A 22,387-nucleotide genomic window follows, 5' to 3' on the forward strand; every position below is an offset into this window, starting at 1 on the left:
ATGGGTGTAAACTGTAGAGTTATTTAGGGTTACAGTCTTATTATGTATGCCCAGTAGTTCTTAGTCGCATACTAGTTTATTCTCCCAATATCATCTCCGTGCAAACAATATCCCTCCCCCCTTTCTCAGTTTTCCCCTGTATTGTCTCAAATCCATGATCATGTAACAATTATTTGTAATAGCGGCATTTCCTCTTCAGCCACTTCCTTTTGTAGAAGGAGTTAACCAGGTGTCAGAACAACTCTTGCTTCTCGGTAATTGCCTCTTGAGTGTTGTGCAGATGACACTGTCTGTCGTCACGGTTACCTGATGACGTCATTCCAAGATCCTCTCCTTCTCCACCCGAATACCCATTCACTCCATCTGGCTTTGTTTTCCAGCATTCCATGGCATCATTGCTGATGTTCCAGCATGGTCACCTCTTCCATCTTAGTTCCTCCATTTAGACTTGAGGAGTTTCAACCATGCTTTTGGTTGATTCCCCATGGTATTTAAACTGCATAGCTCGCGCAGTTCCATTTCCACTTGCTGAAGATGAATCCATTAACCGGTGCCCTCTAGTTTACCTCTATCTTGGCTCCTGTTGAAGTGAATAAGTTAACATGGATTATGGTAAGGTGCGTTATCACAGAAGTAGAGCCTTTGGGAATGGGTGAACAGTCGTAAGAGCAAGTTAGGAAACTGTTTAGTGTTTAGCCTCTTCTTTACCGACAATTTGTTTGTGGTATGGGAAATGCCACCATTCAAGACTATTGCATAGTACCAGGTACATGAAGGCGGTATGAGTTTGCTACCAACCTCCATCTTTTCAGCTCTAGATCTCTTATGATTTCGTAAATTTGGTTTGAAGGGTTTGGAGCAAACCAAACAGTATTGGCACTGCCAGGTGTGTGATGAAGCAAACAAACATTATTGCTGGCTATAGATTCAGCCATTTGGATATATACTGTGTATACATACATGCACACACATATATATATATAGTCTCTCTCTCAAATAGATCATAAAAAAATTTAGTATAGTCTTTGGAAACGAGTGTAATCTCTCTCTGAAATAGGTAAAAAGGTGTTACATGGCAACATTCACTGTATATCCATGTGTGGCGAATGGAAGGGAACGTAATTTTGCTTTGTGCTTGTGGGCAGTATAGATGGAATATTTAGTAGACTGGATACAATTGGGTAAATTCTCTCTCTCTCTCTCTCTCTCTCTCTCTCTCTCTCTCTCTCTCTCTCTCTCTCTCTCTCTCTCTCTCTCTCTCTCTCTCTCTCTCTCTCTACTTCCTTGCTGACTCATGTTGGTTGATAAATCTGTGGTCTTCTTTGACTCACGTTGGCTGATAAATTTGTGGTTGTTTCCTTCACTCTCTCCCCCTTATATATAAAATATAATTTTATATAAGTGACTTACCAAGTAATTACATAGCCTATAGTTAGCTTGCACGGCAGCGTAAATTAAAAAATTTGCAGGTAACGCCTCAAAGTATAGTGCAGGTGACTGGTCCCGCCCACTAATGGGAATACCAGGAACTACTAGCAGACAACCTCATTCTGTTTCTGCCAGCACTCTAGTCAACATTGAGTGTCAATGTCAGCTTTGTTCTTAAATTTGCCAATTGGAGACCGGATTTCGGTGACATGTTATCGCTGATTTTGAGTAATCTTCAAGCCTACATAGGCTTTCAGGATCAGCATTTTATTTTTGTTTTTAAAAGCAAGATTCTTCCATCATAATATAAATTTTGATAATAAAATTTATTATTTGGATACTTATCTGCTATTAAAGAAGATCCCACCCAGCCTCCCCACAAGGAGAATTCTGACAAGCTAAAACGTTCGAAACACACCTGGTGGAGAACGTGTGTGCTAGACTGTCATCAGGCAGCCATTTGATCTTCTGTTTGATAGCTGACTTGCCTATTGCACAGAGATATAAGCTATCTTTAACATTAGATAAGTATATCCAAATAAATTTTATTATTAAGATTTATATTTTATTGTCTAAGGCAGGTCATCCTGAGAGCCACAATAGTGCATCAGTTGGCATGGATCCAGTCAGTTACTCTGTTCCCGTGACTGCAGAGCTTTATTTGATAATTCAGGAAGTTGTCAGTCATCAACCACCACGGTAGTTGGCAGTCAGTAAGGCCCAGCAACTCTGAGTACACAAAAACCCTGATCTTGGTCTTCTATAAATCTGGAAGTATTTAACTGACTGGGATGAAACTCTGGCTTTAGGGGTTTCCCACTAGGGTATCTAATTGTGCCAAATTTCATCGAAATACCTTTAAGCCGTTCCAGAGATCCAGATATCGATTTTTGGCCTTCAGGCAATGTGGAAGTGGGTGGGTGGGTGGGTGGGTGGGTGATGGTCCTAACATACCTGTAGAGTAATAACAGTAGAAGATATGGCCGCGAAACTTAGTATTTTGAAAGCTTGTATTTGGAGGGGTGCCTTCCGGGGTTTGTTTTTTGAAATAATGAATTTTAAAGGTACAGTGGGCCATTCAAAGTAGCCCCCAAAATTCAAATTTCATGATGTTCAGGTACAGACTGCTCACATCATTAGAAGAGAATCCATTTTCTTAATGTGTGTGAATAGCAAGTGGTGTTGGGAGAAGCTGGCTGACTTTCTGTCAATTATCTATCTATCTAACTATATACGTAATACGAAAACTCCCCCTCTCCTCCCCTTCCTCCTACCCCATGCCCTCACCTTCCATCCTCCCTCCCTTTCCCTCTTCCATTCCCCTCTCCCTCCCCCCTTCCCTCCCTGCACAAGATCAAGTGTTAATTTAGCAGTGCCCTTCCCTCCCCTTCCCTCTTCCCTCCCTGCCCCTTTCCCTCTCCCATCCCCTCCCCCTCCCCTTCCCTATCCCTCCTCTCCCCAAGCACAAGATCAAGTGTTAATTCAGCTGTGTCCTTCCCCTCCCCTTCCCTCTTCCCTCCCTGTCCCTTTCCCTCTTCCATCCCCCTCCCCTCCCCCCCCCCCCTCTCCCTCTCCCTCTCCCCTCCTCTCCCTCTCCCTCCTCTCCCCAAGCACAAGATCAAGTGTTAATTCAGCTGTGTCCTTCCTCTCTCCTTCCCTCTTCCCTCCCCCTCCATTTCCCTCTTCCCTCCCCCTCCATATCCCTCTCCCTCCCACTCTCCCTCTTCTCCCCAAGCACAAGATCAAGTGTTAATTCAGCTGTGTCCTTCCCTTCTCCTTCCCTCCCCTTCCCTCTTCCATCCCCCTTTCCCCTCCCTTCCTCTCCCCACTCCCTTCCCTTCCCCCTCTCCTCCCCTTCCCCTCCTCCCTTCCTCCTCCTCCTCCCCCTTCCATCTTCCCTCCCTCCCCTTCCATCTTCCCTTCCCCCCCTTTTCTCTTCCATTCCTCTCCCCATTCCCTCCCTCCTCCTCCCCACTCACCCTCCCATCTCTTCCCCTTCCCCTCTACTTCCCCTCCCTTCACTCTTCCATCCACCTTCCTCATCCCTTCCTCCTCACCCACCTACTCCCCCTTCCACCTTCCCTCTCCCCCCCCTCCCCCCACTCCCCTCCTACTCCCCCTTCCACCTTCCCTCCCCCTCATCCTCCTACTCCCCTTCCCCTCCCCTTCTCTCATCCCCCTCACCCCTTCCCTCCCCCTCACCCCTTCCCTCTGCCTCCCCCATAAATGGGCTGGTGCTGCCGTAGACTTTTGCTGACTAATAGTAGGGTTAATTTATCTGTGGGTATGTGTATGGTACAGACATGGGTATGGGGATGGTATGGTATTGGTATGGGTATGGGTATGGGCATTGGTATGGGTATGGTACAGATATGGTTATTGGTATGGGTATCAGTATGGGTATGGTATAGGTATGGGTATGGAAATGGAAATGGGTATGGCTATGAGTATGGTACAGATATGGATACTGGTATGGTATGGGTATGGGTGTGGGTATATTACCCATACAGGTATGGGTATGATATAGATATGGGTATGGTATGGATATTGGTATGGGTATGGACCTTTTGTTAAAAATGTAGTAAATAAAAAAGTGACCCAACAAGTCACAGATCATCTAGTATAATACTAAAACTTTGAAGTGTCTGTTTGTTTGTTTGCACACTGGAAGGTAAAAGGGCCTGTGCTGCCTGTAGACTTTTGCTGACTGTTATTAGTAGGGTTAATTTGCCTGTGGGTATGGGTATGGTATGGTATGGCATGTTTTGGTATGGATGTGGGTATGGTACAGATATTGGTATGGGCATGGGTATCATTATGGGTATGGGTATTGTATGGATATGGGTATGGTACGGATATGGGAATGGGTATGGGTTTGAGTATGGGCCTTTTGTTAAAAATGTACAGTAGTAACTAAAAAATTTACCAAACAGGTCATGGGTGGTCTAGTCTTAATTAATAATTATCACACATTGAATTAGCCTAAGCGGTTTTGGTTTTCGCGATTGTTGACCTACCCTAGTTTTCACACACACACACACACACACACATATATATACAGTAAACCCCTTGTATTTGCAGGGATGTGTGCTCCCCCCCCCCCACGAATAGCAAAAATCCACGAATACTTAAAACCCTGCTAAAAACACTTAGAACTGCCCATTTTGATAGTTCAAACACAGAAAAACTCTAAAAATGCTTAGGTTATCATATTTACAATAGGGTTAGGTTCCAAAAAATCCATTGTTTGTTAGAAAAATGTATCTCGAATACAGGCTAGCCTACACTAGGGTATTCGGTACCATGTATACATATGTGGTAGCCTAGCCTACACTATAAAGTATACTCTATACATACATGGTATATTAATTATTAATATCAGCTAATTCTGGAGGTTCATGCAATGTGATTTATGATAATTCAGTACAAAGAGAAATTGAATAACAGACAAGAATTAACTTAGCCTACACTATGGTATATCTTATACTTATACGGTAGCCTAGCCTACATTATACGGTACTCTGTATTCACATATTAATATCGTATTATACAAACATCAACATAATGAATATGCATCTTTTCCATGGATCATTTAAAATGTTATGCTTTACTCCACTGTATCCGATAATATTGTATATACAGTATATTCTTATATTGTGGAAAATTTGCAGTATTTTTCACTGAGAAATATTAACTGATAACTGTATTTTCATATAATTTTCACGACTAAATGCACTTTTCGTGGTAGAACTATTAAAATACTCAGGTACCCAGGTAGTGCCCGAGTTACAATAATTCACCTTACGATAATTCGACTCTGCGATGAGGTAAGCAATTAATACAAATACGACAATATTTATAAAATATTTTAAAATTTCGTGCAGGCACAGCCAGCATCATACAATGAGGCAGCGAGAGAGACCAAATTACAATAGACCAGCTTCTTTCCTCCATCTCTTTAACCCATCTTCTAGTTAAAAAAGTAAAAGAGACTATAGAGTACCATACAATCAGGCAGCGAGAGAGACCAAATTACAACAGACCAGCTTCTTTCCTCCATCTCTTTAACCCATCTTCTAGTTAAAAAAGTAAAAGAGAATATAGAGTACCTGTAATTTGGTCTCTCTCGCTGCCTGATTGTATGATGCTGGCTGTGCCTGCATGAAATTTTAAAATATTTTATAATTATTGTCGTATTTGTATTAATTGCTTACCTCATCACAGAGTCGAATTATCGTAAGGTGAATTATTGTAACTCGGGCACTACCTGGGTACCTGAGTATTTTAATAGTTTTACCACAAAAGTGCATTTAGTCGTTAAAATTAAAAATACTGCAAATATGAAAATACAGTTATCAGTTAATATTTGTGTATATAAAAATACTGCAAATTTTCATATATAAATAATTTGTATACAGTATATGTTCCTTAGAGAAATATATATATATAGGTGTGTGTGTATATATATATATATATATATATATATATATATATATATATATATATATATATATATATATATATATATATATATATATATATATATATATATATATATATATATATATATATATATATATATATATATATATATATATATATATATATATATATATATATATATATATATATATATATATATATATATATATATATATATATATATATACACACACACACACACACACACACACACACACACACACACACACACACACACAGTAAACCCCGCGTATTTGTGGGTGATGCGTACCGCACCTCCCCCCTCCCCGAATAGCTAAAATCTGCGGATACTTAAAACCCCTCTAAAAATAGTTTTATGACAAAAAGTGTATTTAGTCTTGAAAATGATGTGAAAATACAGTAGAACCTTGGTTCTCGACGCTAATTCGTTCCAGAAGAAGTGTCGAGATTCGATTTTGTCGAATTCTGAGTTAATTTCTCCCATAAGAAATAACTGAAAATGGATTAATCCATTCCTGACCACCAGTCATTACCCCAACCTTACCTTTTTATACAAAACTTTACACAAATCACAATTAGATAGGTTCAGAGTTGAATAACTTGCCGTATCAGAAGCACTTTTTACATTTTTAAATGCATACTGTATCAAAAAAGTTGGCCTATGACCAATGCGGCCATATTACCATAGGCCAGGCTAAGTAGCCTTATAGGCACTACCAGAATGTACTGTAACAGGTACACATGAAAACTGTTGTTAATAATGATAACATTGAAAAACAAGCCATATCACATGAAATTAATAATACAGTATTTATAAACCGAATTACTGTATGTCTGTTATCATAAAATTAAGAAAAATTTCGAAGTTTATGTAATTAGTACCGTGATACACCACCAGGGCGGCGCTCTGGTTTGTTTATATCTGCCACAGGCTGCCGAGTTCCGATGTAATTTCGGAAATTTTTCTTAATTTTATGATAACAGACATACAGTAATTCGGTTTATAAATACTGTATTATTAATTTCATGTGATAATATGGCTTGTTTTTCAACAGCAGCAGCAGCAGCATGTGTGGGCTTTAAATGCTTTTAAATAAGCATGGGAAGAACGCCACCAACAATGCCAACTAGCGGCAGCCGCCGAAACTTTTTTCTACAAGCATCAGGTCGGATTCCGGTTTGTTGTTTGAACTCCGACACAAAATTTACTCAACATTTCATGTTGAAATCCGATTATTTCGAGTTCTAGTACAGTCGAGGACCGGGGTTCTACTGTACAGCAATTGGTAATTTATCTCGGTGAAAAATACCATGAATGGGCGAATTTTCCGCGAATAATGGGTAGATACTTTCCGCAGAGAAATCCGCGAGTAGTGAGACTGCGAATACGCGGATTTACTGTATACAGTATGTATGTATATATATATATGTATATATATATATATATATATATATATATATATATATATATATATATATATAAGTATAACTGAATCACAAAAATATGGCAGTTCTACTAATTCTTCAATTGTGTTGGATTCCAGGTACATATGTTTCATTTATAATCCCCATCTGTCATTTATGTGAGCTTTCTTTGTAAACATACTTTTATATTTCTTCAGTCTGTAAGTAAAGGACATTCCAGGCCTACATATCCAGTGTTTCTTTATAATCCCCATCTGTTTACATTTATATATATATTTCTTTATAAACATATTTTATATTTATATCAGTCTGCTATATATAATATACATATATATATATATATATATATATATATACTATATATGTTTCCATATTATTCATATATTTTATATATATATATATATATATATATATATATATATATATATATATATATATATATATATATATATATATATATATATATATATATATATATATATATATATATATATATATATATGTATATATATATATATATATATATATATATAAAATTATATATATATATTATAATTGTGTAATTATGCAGCAAATGAGCTGAGCTGACCATTATCACAGAGAAGCCACATAGGTCTAAGAAAATATGTAAAAGCTAAACAACCCCATTCCTTTGTTACCACATTTTTCTCGTTCTAGAGCGTTGCCATTGCAAAAAAGTGATGAAATCAGAAAAGGGGTAGTAAAGCCCAGCCACAAGAGACAGATATGGAAGTCAGGGGATACAAAGGAAGGGGTAGGACATAGGGCTTTATCCCACAAAGTGATAAATTATGATGAAAGCGAAAAGTAGAAGTAGGAGTCTTTTTTCAGTCAGTATAGAAAGCTAGTACCATTATAATACGCATATTGAAAAGGCTTTGATTTGGACAGACCACCATTGATGATCTGAAAATTAAGCAAGAGTGCCTGATTCCAGTACAAACCACCACTGACCTGGCCCAGCTTTTTGTTGAACATTACTCTAGTCTCCTCAACAGCACCAGCAACAATCGGGGTGAGTTCACCGTATTATTCTCAATGACAAATAAGAAATAAGAAAAAAAAGAAGCAAAAAATTGTTACCAACAAAGAAGAGTTGTGTTTATATGATTGCAAGCTTCTGAGTGGATGCATTTGCTGTTATGGCTTCAAATTGTATTGCTTGAAGAAGTGCCACTGTCTATCTCTTCAGGTATGGTTAGCGTTGTGTGTATTATAATGGCACTTGCTTTCTATACTGACTGAGAAAAGACTGCTACTTCTACTTTTCACTTTCATCATAAGTTATCAGGTTGCAGAGTAAAGCACTGCACCCTACCCCTTCCTTTGTATCCCCTGACCTCCATACCTCTTGTGGCTGAGCTTTACCACCCCTTTTGTGATTTCATCACTTTTTTGCCTGTGATTACTAGTAGGGTTACCCTCTGAGAAGTATTTGAACTTCATGGACAAGATGTGGTTCTTCAGAAGATTTGAAGAGGACCTTATACTGGTCTGGAAGGTTTACCAAGTCTCCATACAAATTACTTAAAGGGCCTAATTGATGGAGCTCACACTTGAAGACTGTTTACCCACTGCTGTTAGCATCTTCGGTTCTGGTCAGCGAGATTCTTGCGCTGTTTAGAAAGGACATGTACACTATAATTTGACCATCTGTAGGACTGTCCTTTGCACCTGACTTTGGAGCAAAGATTTTAAAAAAACAAGTGTCCAAAACTGTACCACAACACTCTTCCCTATCTTCTGTCTTTGAGAAATGACCAGGGCATTTTTCGGTGTCCATGAGGGCAGTTTGGTAATACCTGGAAGGAACCACTAATTAAAGGGGCAACAGTGACAGGCTGTTCCTTCTTACATGACAGCAAAAGAAGTAGGTGACAAGGTCATCCTGAGAACCATAGTAAATTTAGATGGAAAAGCACAGCAGGTAAGATAACAGATCCATAAAATCAGACCTCTATTGTTGTTGCTTTGAAACATAAGATGTGTCTGTTTTATCTGATCTTATTTAAGATATTTGACTCATGATAGTCTCCCGGTGCCTTAAGTCGCTATTTGGGCAAATATGTGGTCGTTGGATTGTGATGTTACAATTCTTATAATACAGTACAATACTAGTTTTTTCATGTATACCCATTAATTTTATAGTGAGTACATTCTTCCCAGCCCCGCAAATTATGCATCCTCATTTAGTAAATATAGTATGCATAAAATGTGAGTTGAGTGAGTGAAACCTGATGATGGTGTTAGGTGACACATGCTTCAGAAGACTTCTATGCTTCGGTCTGTTAGAGAAAAGGCAGGTAGTTTGGGTCCTTTTTTAGACAAAGACATGATTGATAGATTTGTATACGAGAAAACCACTTTTTGTGGTTGAAAACTCAGTTTTTTGAGAATTGCTATAGAAGATTCATTTTAACAAGAGAAAATTTCACCAGCTTAACTTGCCCCTAGGCATAACTTAAATAAGAGGTTTGTATCTGTTAGACATGATTCTCTTTTCTTTATTATCAGCAGTCATTCACTGAAATTTTAATATAATGCCAATGAATAATTTAAATTTGTAAAATACAGTTGCATTTGTGTTTCTCAACAGTTGTCATTGCTTGATTCTCGACAAGTTCTCCTAATGGAATACAGTAAACCCCCCTTATCTGCGAATACTTAAAACCTCTCTAAAAACACTTAGAACTGCCAATTTTGATAGTTCAAACACAAAAACCTTCTAAAAATGCTTATACCTGAGTATTTTAATAGCTTTATCTCAAAAAGTGCATTTAGTCATGAAAATATGAAAATACAGTAATTAATGAATATTTCTCAGCGAAAAGTACTGCGATTAGGCGAATTTTCCGCGAATAATGTGTGTATATGTTCCATAGAGATATCTGCAAATTGGTGAGTCCATGAATCGTGAGGATGCAAATACGGGGGTTTTACTGTATTAAGATAATGGTTTGTCCTGAGTGTTGTAAGAGTTAGCAAAATCAGTTGGCTTTTTTTTTTTTTATCTTAATTCCACATTAGACTAAATTTATTTATGTGTTTAGCTAATTGAATATTGTTATACTTTTGATAGTGCTCAATAATGGAGATGACTATAAAGGGGATGCTTGTGCTGGTGAAGTTATGTGTGCCCTAAGAGGACATGGATGGGTTATCTCCTCTGAAGAGCAAGATGCCCATGAACTCTTCCACGCCTTGACTGCCACTATAGATGAAGAATTATTGAATTCTTCGTCCATGCCATCCCTTTTGGATGTTTCGTGGATGGAATCAGATGGTGCTGAATCATTTCATATGGGTGGTGTTGGTGTTGTCTTTAAATCTGATTGCTGGAGAAAAAACAGAGAAACTAAACATAATTTAGTGAGGTCTGAGAAGCCGGTTTTGAAAAACACAAGTGAAGTTTCAAGTAGTGTTAGTGCATGTTCTGAAGTATTAGATAAACTCACTCAACAAGGCGCTGACAAGTCTGACTTAAAAAGTGCTCAAGTATCTGATGTTCTTTATCAAGATGTCTGTAAATACAATGTTAGTGTCGAAATTGGTGCCTGTGAAAATGATGATGTACTCAGTGGGCATCATAATGGCTGGAGTAGCCCAGGACATGAGAGTGACATGGGTGAAAATAGCATGACCACTCTGAAATGTGATAACACTGTTGAAGATAGTTCTGTCTTCACCGACCAAAGTAGTGAAATAGACAAGTGTGAAATGGAGGAAACTTTTACGGAAAATGAGCCGGAAACACTGTGTACAATCTCAAAATCTGATGTGATTTGTATGGGAAGTGTATCACTTATGAAAGATGATAAGATTAAAAGAAGAGGATACAATACTTTACCTCGTATGAAATCCAGAAAAACAGAATTGAAGACTCAAAACAAGCTTCATGATAATCCTTTTCAAGGGTACTTAGCCAGTCAGTTGCAGTGTACATTATGTGGATATAAAGTAAGTATTATTCTTTGTACATGATCAGTTTTAATGTCAATTGTTGTCTTAGCATTCATTAAGTTTATTGAAAAATGTAATGTTATAGTCACATTTACAGTGTCTGCCCTGAAATTAATGTACCCAGTTTAAAGTATAATATATACACATTGTTTTATATAAGTAACTTGCCAAATAATTACATAGCAATAGTTTCTACTTTACGCAGCAGCTCAAAATTCAAAAAACTGCAGTAGCACTCTTTTGTTTTGGGTGTAGGCAGACTGCCCCGGCCACTTTCGGGGAAGAATAGGTATAACGTAGCTAAAGAGCACAGTTCGTTTCTGCCTGCCAATGACTTAACACTGGTTATTGGCAGCTCTTGGTTGTTCTTCACTGGATGATCGGATATCTTCATTTGGTGAAGTACTCTTTTGTTTTTTGGTAGCGTTCAGCTGTTATTTAGCTTAGCTAATATTCATTTATCTTTATTGATTGTGACCTTCCTGATTTGGACTTTTTGACCTATTATGTCAGATTCTAGTTTGTCTAGCGTTAGGTATTGCAGCAAAGGCTGCAAGACTAGACTCACTTCAGCAGAGTATGACACTCATACTGTCTGTAGTTCTCGTAGGGAGAAAATTTGCTCGCCTGATCTTAATTGTGAGGAATGTAAGGACTGGGAAAGGGGAAGTGGAAGACTTTGCAGACCCGCTTAGATAAATTGCAATGTGACCGACTGAGGAAGGCTACTGCTAGGGCTGAAGCTAAGACTTCCACTGGTTCTGTTAATTCTCCAGAAATTGATAGTGCTTCCCTGCCCATCCTTTCAACACCTGTGACGGCATTTTCTCCTATTTCCAGTCTTCCGACTTTTCATGTTATTCCGTTATCTGGCTCCCATTCTTCTGAACCCAATGCCATTGCCAGCTTAGAAACACATGTGGATCAGAAATTTAATTTGTTAGTTAATACTGTTTCCCAGATAGGGAATTCTGTGAAAGTCTTGATGGACAAATTTAATTAGTGCTGGTGCAATGTCAGTGGAGGGGGCGGCTGTTCATCCCACTGATGCTCCTAGATCAAAGTCCCTGCTAAACTCCCCTTGCTCACCTGGGAGAAAGCAAACTGGCAGTCCAAGGGAGGTCAGTGGGGGTTTGCCCACGAGCAATCGTTGCCTCATCTGAGCCTGTTGTCTACCAATCCCAGGCTGCAGAGGACCACCATTGGAAAGGCGTCCATTTGGATGTTCATATCTTATCGTCTAGTGATTTGAAAAACTCTCTTGGGCCCAATAAGTGCAGTGGGCATTTTGCAAAGGTTTCGAGGCCATTGACAAGCCCAGGCACTTCGTTAGAAGTAGGTTCGCCCCCATCTCATAAATCAGCTTTAGAGAGGGAACGTAGCCCACTCCCTTCGTGTAGCTTTTGGGAGTCACCTGTTAAAGATTATCGCACCCATTCAGTGTCCAACGAGCGTCCTGACTCCAAAAGAGTGTATGCCAGTCCCACACATCAATGTGAAGTGTCCGAGCACCCACAGTCTGAAAGTGTAGTGTATGAGCACCCAATAGATCATTCTGTGTCCGAGCGCCCACCGTACAAGCGCTCCATATCCAAGCGCCTATCATGTGAGCGCCCATTGCATGAGCGTTCAGTGTCCACGCTTCTAGTTTGTGGGCACCCAGTGTCTGAACGTTCCAAGTTGGAAGGTTCAGTGTATGAATGTTCAGTGTGTGGACGTCAAGTCTCCGAGTGCCCATTGTACGAGTACCCAAAAGCCGAGTGCCCATCATACAGGTGCCCAGTGTCTGCTTAAGAGTGTTGCAGCTTCTAAATGCTGTGTCCGCTCCGTCAGTGAGTGGGCACCCAGTGTCTGAGCGTTCAGTGTCTGTGGGTGCTTCCATTGATGTTCGTCCACCTCCCTTGATGTTTGTCCACCTTCCAGCAAGCGTGCTGTTCCACAGGTAGGACATCCAGTAACTGCCATTTCAGGTGAGTTTCCTTCTGTCATGGAAGACACATCATTGGCGCCGATTTAACTCCGACTGGATAGAGTTCTGAGCTTACTTCAGAAACCAGCTCCTGTAGTTCAAGAACTTATTGACCCTCCAATGTCACCCATTTCCTTTGATGAGGAACCAATGGAGGAGGAACAGCCTACGTCAAATTATTCGGCTCTGTTGAGATATTTCCTAGTATGCTGTCCTTTTTTCTTCTTTCCAGCCGTCCCTTCTTCTCTGGGATCGGCCTTTTTAATACGACAACCTGCAGGAACTGCCAGATTACCTCGTATGGTTCTGTCTTCCTCATCGAGGAAAGCCTTTGCCCTTATCAACGACTGGTTATCAGAAAAGAGGGATGTCGGGAAAGTGGTTTTCTGTACGCCTCCCTCTAGTTTGATACTGCAGAAGTATCTGTCATATGCAGCTGGAGAAGTGCGTTCCTTGGGAGTCTGCCTCCTCTCAAGGGGACTTCTCCAGTCTCATAGAGGCCTCTCATCGCTCTGCTTTCTCCTCGGCAAGAATTTTTTTTAATGTGTCAGAGCTGGATCATCTTGTTAAGGATATTTTTAAAGTCTTTGAGGTCCTCAGCTTTCTTGATTGGACAGTTGGGGCTCTAGCTTTGGAATGGTTGGGGTTCCTGGCTTGTGCTGATAGAGTAGTGAGAGATGGCGCTCAAGAGTCGTTGACCATTTTTACCACAGGAGTTCTGAAGGAACGAGACGTGTGGTGCTCATTTACCACGAAGGGAGTTGCACCCTCTCAGCGTTCCTCTCTTCTGCTTGCCCCTGTAGACAAGACTACTTTATTCATGCAAGAGACTCTGGAATGAGTAACAGCTGAACTCCAGAAGAAATCTACACAGGACCTTCTCACGTAGTTCACCAAGAGGACTAGGTTCCCTGCACAAGCTACTTCAGTGCCACATCTGCTAGGACGTCTTCTCCGTAGCCGCAACAAACCTTTCAGGGTACTAGAGGTCGATTCCAATCCCGTCCTACATCCAACCTCCGAACGACACAACCCATCAAGAAACCTATCACCAAGCCAGCCCCTCAAAAATGAGTTATCTGTCCTCTGTGTTCCAGTGGGAGCAAGACTCCCTCATTTTTGGACCAGGTGGAAGAATAGGAATGTAGAGCCGTGGGTACTAAAGGTCTTAAAAGAGGACTGTGCAATCCCTTTCAGGAAGAAACCTCCCTTAATAACCTCTCCCATCAGCTTAACGGCCTACTCAGTAGGCTTGGAGAGGTTTTCGGCCCTGTCTCGGGAAATTTTAGCCCTACTAGAGAAGAAAGCTGTGGGAGTGGTCAAGGATATAGGCACAGAGGGGTTCTACAACCGCCTCTTCTTGGTTCCCAAGTCATCGGGAGGATGGAGACCTGTGCTGGATGTCAGTGCTATGAACTTCTTCATTCAGACAACAAAGTTCAGAATGGAAATGAGCCAGTTGATCTTGTCAGCCATCCACCAGGGAGACTGGATGGTCACGATCGACTTGCAGGAAGTGTACTGTACTTCCACGCTCCAGTTCACCCGGATTCCAGGAAGTATCTGAGGTTCATGTTCCAGGACAGTCTTCCACTTTCGGGCACTGTGCTTCGGCCTCTCCACGGCTGCTTAAGTTTTTACTCAAGTTCTTGCCTCTCTGATGAAATGGTTACATCTATTGTGGATAAATGTCTCTCTGTACCTTGACGACTGGCTCCTACGCTCCCCCTCGAAATCTCAATGCACGGAGGACCTTCAAAAGACACCTTGAGTTGCTCAAGAACTAGGGCTATTAATAGATTTCAAGAAATCTCAACCAGTTCCAACTCAGTCTATTTTATATTGGGGGATAGTGATAGATTCTCTGAGTTTTCAGGCTTTTCTGTCCCAACAAAGGATTCAGAATTATCTCAGAAAAGTCTGAGACTTCATATCCCGCCCATCCTGCTGAGCCAACGCATGGATGAGTCTTGTGGGAACCCTCTCTTCCATCGAGAAGTTTGTTCCGTTGGGCAGGTTGCACACCAGAGTGTTGCAGTTTTACCTCAAGGCCAACTGGTGCATGAATTTTTTCCTGGACTCTTTCGTCTTCAACATCACACCCAGAATCAAAGAGGACCTTCGGTGGTGGCTGGTGAAGGACAGGTTTGTGACAGGGAAGTTTCTGTCTCCAATGAGCCCCGACCTAACATTGTACTCAGAAGCTTTAGATCTGGGTTGGGGGGCGTGGAGGTTACAGGAATGTGGTCTCCAACCAAAAGGAACCTTCACATCAATGTAAAAGAATTGAAGACAATTTATCTAGCACTTCAGTATTTTGCAGCGCAGACTTTCGACAGGACAGTGGCGGTCCATTCAGACAGCATGACCACCCTGGCCTACATCAAGAACCAAGGATGGACTCATTCTTTTTCGCTCTACAAAGCAACCAAGGCTTTTCTTTTATGGGCACCAAGTAACAAGACCTGAGTTGTGACCCCACTTCATCCAGGGGAAAATGAACGTTCTGGCAGATGAATTGAGTTGTGGCAAACAGGTTCTACTGACGGAGTGGACGCTCAATCCACAGGTGTGCACCAACCTGTGGAAGCTGTGGGGGAAGCCATCGATAGACCTGTTTGCAGTGGCAAGGAATCATTGTCTTCCTCTGTATTGTTCTCCTGCTCTGGATCCTCAGGCATGGGTGACGGATTCCATGCTGCAGGATTAGTCGGATCTCAACATACTGTATACGCCTTCCTTCCTTGCAGCATGGTGAGGGAGGTATTGAAGAAGTTCAGCACTCACAGCAAAGTGTCGATGACTGTAGTCGCCCTCTTTTGGCTGTACAAGGAGTGGTTTCCAGATCTCCTAAGCCTACTGACCGATTTCCCAAGACTACTTCCTCAGAAGGGAAATCTTAAACAGCCACATTTTCACAGATTCTATCTAGGGTTATCCACTCTTGCTCTGACAGGCTTGAGACTGTCAGGGAGTTTGTCATAGCAAAAGGATTTTCAAGGAAGGCTGCAGAAGCTATTACGAAGTGTAGGCAACAATCATCTGCTGCAGTCTACCAAGCCAAGTGGACTGTCTTTCGGTAGTGGTGCCAAGAGCGGAATATCTCCTCTTCTCAGACATCTGAAGCCCAGATCGCAGATTTTCTGTTATTTCTTAGAACCTCGAAGGGGTTAGCAACATTCACCATCAAGGGTTACAGGGCAATATTGAATTCTGTATTCAAACATAGAGGAGTGGACCTGTCTAAGAATCAAGACATCAGCGACTTGATAAAGTTTTTTAATACTAGTAAACAAGGAAAACATTCGGAAGTCGCTTGGAACTTGGACATTGTCCTTAAATGGCTGTCAGGACTACTGTTTGAACCTTTGGAATCATCCTCGCTCAGGAATCTGACGAACAAGACCCTATTCTTGATGGCCGTAGCTACACCTAAGAGAGCTAGTGAGCTACATGCTATTGATAAAAGAGTAGGTTTTACTCAAAGTAACGCTGTATACTCATTGATTTTGGGTTTCTTGGCCAAGAATAAGGACCTGACTAACCCTTGGCCACGTTCTTTGGCCTGTCTGAAATTTTGGGCCCAACCGATCAAGAGAGATTCCTCTGTCCTGTAGGGGACTTAAAAGTTTACCTAGAGAGAACCAAAAGTCTTAGGGGTTCCTCCTCAAACCTTTGGTGTTCCGTGAAAGATCCCAGTTGTCCATTATCCAAGAATGAATTTACACTCTTTGTAAGGTCCATAATTTCGGAATCATGTTCGGGGGTTCAGGACAATTTACTGCCCTTGTGTAAGGTCAAGACGTACGAAATAAGAGCGGTGGCTACGTCTTTGGCCTTCAGACGTAATCTCTCTCTCTCTTCAATCTTGCAATCAACATATTGGAGATGCAAGTCAGTGTTCACTATATTCTACCTATGTGACATCAAAACGGTGGATGAAAGATGCAGCACTTTAGATCCTTTCTTCGCAGCTGGCATGGTATTGGGGAGTGAAGGATAGGAGGAATGCCTTCTTTTTCCTCTGTCCACTCTCCTTGAATAAGGATGGTTGCACTTCTCGGGAAGTCTGGTGAGCACTGGGTTGTTAGTGTCACCAATCTTTGTTTTTTATGGTTTTGGTTAAAATTTTTTGGTGGTTTATGTTAAGATTTTATCTGGACTTTTTTTCCGTTGTACTGTGCCCAGGGCAAGGGCATATACACGCATATTTATTTATGTGTCTTTTGGATTATAAGCTTTGGCAACCTAAGATAAACTCCTACGTTGCAAAGCACCAGATAAGGTTACAAACAAGCATTTCATGTTGCTAGCTAATTTTCTATTCCAAATTCTTCTCCATAGCTGAGTTTTTTTGGGTAGTATATGTCTGTTCATCCCACCTCCTTTCAATGTGGAATTCAGCTATGTAATTATATGATAAGTTTCTTATATAAAAATGACATTTTTATAACAAAATAAAGTTTAATATATACTTACTAAATAATTACATGATCAGAGCCCCCTCCCCTCCTCCCCTCTCATGGTCACAGAGCGTCAACGAATTGAGCTCTTTAGCTATGTTGTACCTTTTCTTCCCAAAAAGTGGGTGGGGTAGTCTACCCTTACCCAAAACAAAAGAGCGCTTCCGAGATTTTCAAAATTTTGAGTTGCAGCGTAAAGTAGAAACTATAGATATTTAATTTTTGGTAAGTGTATATAAAACTTTATTATAAAAAGTCATTTTTGTTGCACATAATTGTGTGAAGTCATGTAAGGCATTACACATTCACCCCCATCTCGGTTGAATATGGGGGTGATAAAATTAGAGAGGACACAGGGAAGAATTTGAAATAATGATACTCATTAATAAAATTCCTTTTTCATTATATTTTTTCTTTACATGGTTCAATGCATAATTGTTCTTTCTACTGTCGTCTATCTTGTGTTGCCAGAAGTGATGACCATAAATACTAATTAGTCAGAATCACTATTGAGAAAGTAAGAGAACAAGTTTTCTCTCTCCACAAATTTGCAAAAATTACACTTCACAAATAGAATTTTAGTTATAAAATATGCAGATAACATTGTTGCAGTTCTCAGTGCACTATTTGGTAAAATTAAGAGAAGTAAGCTTTGTGTTTGTTTACATAAGTCTGGAATGTTACTATCTGTTATAATGATTGTTACTTACCGGGAACAACTTTAATGTTAGGTGGTTTTGTTGCACAGCAATGTTTTATATAACTTATTGTGAAAAAAATTGCTCAGAATCATCATCATCATTATTCTTGGAAGAAATAACCATTCTTCAAAAGAGTTCATCTAAATTGTAGTAAATCTGATATTTCCTTTATTATTCAACCTTCAGTCTCACCTTACATCAAAACATTTCCTTCATCAAAATGCAAGGCAGATATATGATTGTTTGATGAATAATCAGTTGCCGGAATGCAAAATTTTTCATTCTTTTCAAAAATTTTGAAAAATTTCAAGAATTTTGAAAATTATAGAATGATCACATTAAGGGTGTTTAATACTATTTTTTAATATAAATCAAGTATGTAAAATATTTTCAGAATCCAGCTCAGTGGACAAGTTTTGAATCATTGTCTCTCTCCTTACCATCTATACCCTGGAGTGAGGTAACATTGCAAGAACTACTTGATTCATACATAACTCAAGAGAAAGTAAGTGATGTAACATGTGATGCTTGCTCAAAGAAAGCTGGAGTTGATGTCAAGACATCATTTACTAAACAACTCACCATTGGAAAGGTACTGGTAATTTATGATTTCTTTTTGCCACAAATCCATTTTACTTTTAATATCATGTACAGTATCTCTTGAAATCTCAGACAAATACTTCCTTAATAGAAGAAAAAAGATGTTTGGCTGTGATTTGCATGCACATTTATTGTACTGTATTATGATAATATTCATCAGATATTCTGCTGGAAACTTTGACTTGAGTTTGTGCATTTCACTGGCTGAATGAAGTCATTGTGGCATGTGGTTAGTTCAGGTCTTATGCAAGTACTCATTATTTCATGTTATTCATTCTCAAGTGCTAAATTCTTCAATTTTCTAAATATATGATGATTACTTTCAACTGTTACTGTTCTTGTGTTTTTTACATTGGTTCACTAGTTAGTGACAGCCAGTGGACCAGTAAGTTTCTTGGGCTTTTAGATGGGAAAAGCTGATGAAGAAGAGAGGGAAGTGGAGAGCCAAGGGTAAATGGCACCATGAATATACCCCTGGTGCTATTCATCCTTTGTAAATGGTAGTGTGAACTGCTGAAATGATAGGATAATAAACTGTTTAATATTGAAGGGTAATAAACTGTTTAATATACTCATTAAATACATAAAAGCAGAAATACCCAGTCTTCTATGGCGACTTCCAAGTCAGCCAAAGAGGAATGATTGATACACACCTGCTCTCTCTCTCTCTCTCTCTCTCTCTCTCTCTCTCTCTCTCTCTCTCTCTCTCTCTCTCTTTGTGAAATTATTATTTTCTTATGATCATTCTGTTGTCATTTAAATGAATTTTCACTTCTCTCTCTGTAGGTAATTTTATTTTGTTATTATGACTTAAGTTTGATTTTTTTGTACACGTAGATACGATTTCTCTCTCTCTCTCTCTCTCTCTCTCTCTCTCTCTCTCTCTCTCTCTCTCTCTCTCTCTGTGGATGGCTATCATTTTTTTTCTTGATCATTATGTACTATATATATTTGGTTAGTTTCAGTTGCTTTAGAGTCTTCTCTCTCATTACATAATCATCCCTTGTTTGACTGTTATCATGTTTTTTTGTGTATAGACATGTAGGTGTGGTCACATATTGTCCATGATAGATTAAGAGTGCTTAACATATTTGGTCACCCCTGTGATTGTGCCGTTATTCATTCTGTCTGTTTTTAATCCTGTCTTTTCAAACTCATTACGTATATAATTTTTCTGCAACATTGTTTCATTTAAAGTTTAATCATTTGTATATTTATTGCAAGCAATAATAAGTGCTATTCATTTGGGAAGGGGCTCTCTTATCATAAACTCTCTATTTTTGAGTGACTAGGAAGGTAACCCCTTATGCTGGTGTTATACTAGTTATTATCCAGTCAATCACTTATGATCTATTTTTGAGGGAACCTAACTTTGTCATATAGCTTTGGTTGCCTGTGCTTAAGTTATTATGTGGTGCATAAATGGTTTTCTTACTGAAGAACAGTGCTGTTTTGTCAAAGCAGCAGAAGTCACGACACTAATTTAAACTTTTATATAAGTGACTTACCAAGTAATTACATAGCTAACAGTAGAACAAAAATTCAAATTTCACAGTGGCGTTACCATCACTAGTGCAGGAGACAGGGTCCTGCCCACTGTCGGGACTGACTGGTACAACTCGGCGGGAAACATCAGTTCATTTTCTGCCATCATTTGTTGGATTGTTTTCGTGTATTTTGGTGACGTATTCAGATTTTGTGTGGCCTTTTTTGCAGTTAGTGAATCATTAGATTATTTTGTCATTTTTTCACTATTTTGCCATGTCAGATTCTAGTTCTTAGCATTCGGTTCTGTACCGAGGGATGTAAAACTAGATTATGTATGATTCTCATACTAAATGTATTAAATGTAGGGGACAGATTGTACTGTAATGGGGAGATTACTTGTCAGGATTGGGATTCTCAGCAGTGGAAGATTTATTGTTCCCATTCTGATAAACTTGATAAAGACAGGAAGAGGAAAGCTGCTATTAGAGCGGAGCATAGAGCTAGCCTAGAAGCTACTCCTTTGCCTTCAGTGGTTGAGAGTAGCGCTGTTTCTTCCCCACTTATCCCTTCTGTTTCTCCAATTTTGAGTCCTCCTACTGATTTACCATGTACCCCTTTACCGTCTTCCCATGCTTCTGACTCCAACACTATCGCCAATCTCGAGTCTAGGGTCGATAAAGTTTTTGGCCAATAAGGTCATGAATCTTGGTTTCTTTTAAGGCTTTTGTTGATAAAGCTTCTGTTCTAGATGTTTGTGCTACCAGTGCTGGTAAAGTGCAGAGTGAGAGTGTTGCATTTTCTGAGGAGGTGGCTGTCTGTCCTACCAGTGCTCCTAGATGAAGGTCCCTGTCCCACTCCCCTGCACCAGGGAGAAGACATACCGGAGGTCGAAGGGAGGCTGGTAGGGTTTGCCCACAGGCAGTCATTCCCTCCGTCAAGTCTGTTACACGTTCCCAGGTGTTGACTGAGCGCCACTGGAAAGATGTCTCGTTTAGTGCGCATCGTACGTCTGATTCGGAAGATTCATCGTCGGATGGAAGGCGTTGTCGGCATCGGTCTTCTGTTTCTCATCCTTTGAAGAGGCATTCTGTGGCTGCAAACAGCTCTCCTCCTCCCATTAAGAGGCTTAAGGAAGTCAGCGTTAGTCCTCAACCTTCTTGCAGTTTTGCTGATCCGCCTTCTTCGTCGTCTCAGGTTCAACAAGCAGCCTGGAATAGTCCGGAGTCTCTTGGTGCCAAAGATTGCTGAACTTGTCTCCTAAGTGCTCTCATAATAAGCGCTTGCCGCCTCAGTCGTAGCTCTCTTGCACTCATGAGCACCTGCCTTCTCCCAAGCACCTAGCGCCAGCTGCTCAGTCTCAGGCGCCTACCCCTGCTCATTTGGTGCCAACTTCTCGCTCGGCGCCAACTTTGGACCGTTTGACTCCTGCTTCTTCTAAGTGTCCGACGCCATCGCTGCTACGGGCTACTCCATTCCTTTCAATCAGACTCTGCTTTCAAAGTTGCTCACCTTGACAGCTTACTCAGCAGGGTCTGAGAAGTTTTTGGCCCTCACTCAAGAGCTGGAATCTCTCCTTCACAAAGGAGTGGTGGAGGAAGTTGTCGACCTTTCGTCAGAGGGGTTTTACAACAGGATTTTTGTTGTCCCCAAGGCTTCGGGGCGTTGGAGACCAGTTTTGGATATCAGCGCTCTAAACTTGTTTGTGGCGAAGACCAAGTTCCACATGGAGACAAACCAGTCTGTCTTGTCCTCTCTCCAGCAGGATGACTGGATGGTCACCCTGGACATGCAGGATGCGTATTTTCATGTCCCCATTTTCTCGGACCTGAGGAAGTTCCAGAGGTTCGTCTTTCGGGGCCAGGTTCTCC

The 22,387-nt window shown here is 40.3% G+C and overlaps 1 protein-coding gene across 4 annotated transcripts in view; it reads left to right on the forward strand.

Annotated features, from left to right (window-relative positions):
- Positions 1 to 22,387, forward strand: part of Usp30 (ubiquitin specific protease 30) — a 170,490-nt gene that overhangs the window by 130,160 nt on the left and 17,943 nt on the right. For all 4 annotated transcript variants that reach the window (XM_067111307.1, XM_067111305.1, XM_067111306.1 and 1 more), the window contains 2 exons: positions 10,418 to 11,295; positions 18,826 to 19,023. In XM_067111307.1, the coding sequence (XP_066967408.1) occupies positions 10,418 to 11,295; positions 18,826 to 19,023 (1,076 nt within the window). The remainder of the gene's footprint in view (positions 1 to 10,417; positions 11,296 to 18,825; positions 19,024 to 22,387) is intronic.

Source organism: Macrobrachium rosenbergii, chromosome 11, assembly GCF_040412425.1.
Source record: "Macrobrachium rosenbergii isolate ZJJX-2024 chromosome 11, ASM4041242v1, whole genome shotgun sequence".
NCBI lineage: Eukaryota > Metazoa > Arthropoda > Malacostraca > Decapoda > Palaemonidae > Macrobrachium > Macrobrachium rosenbergii.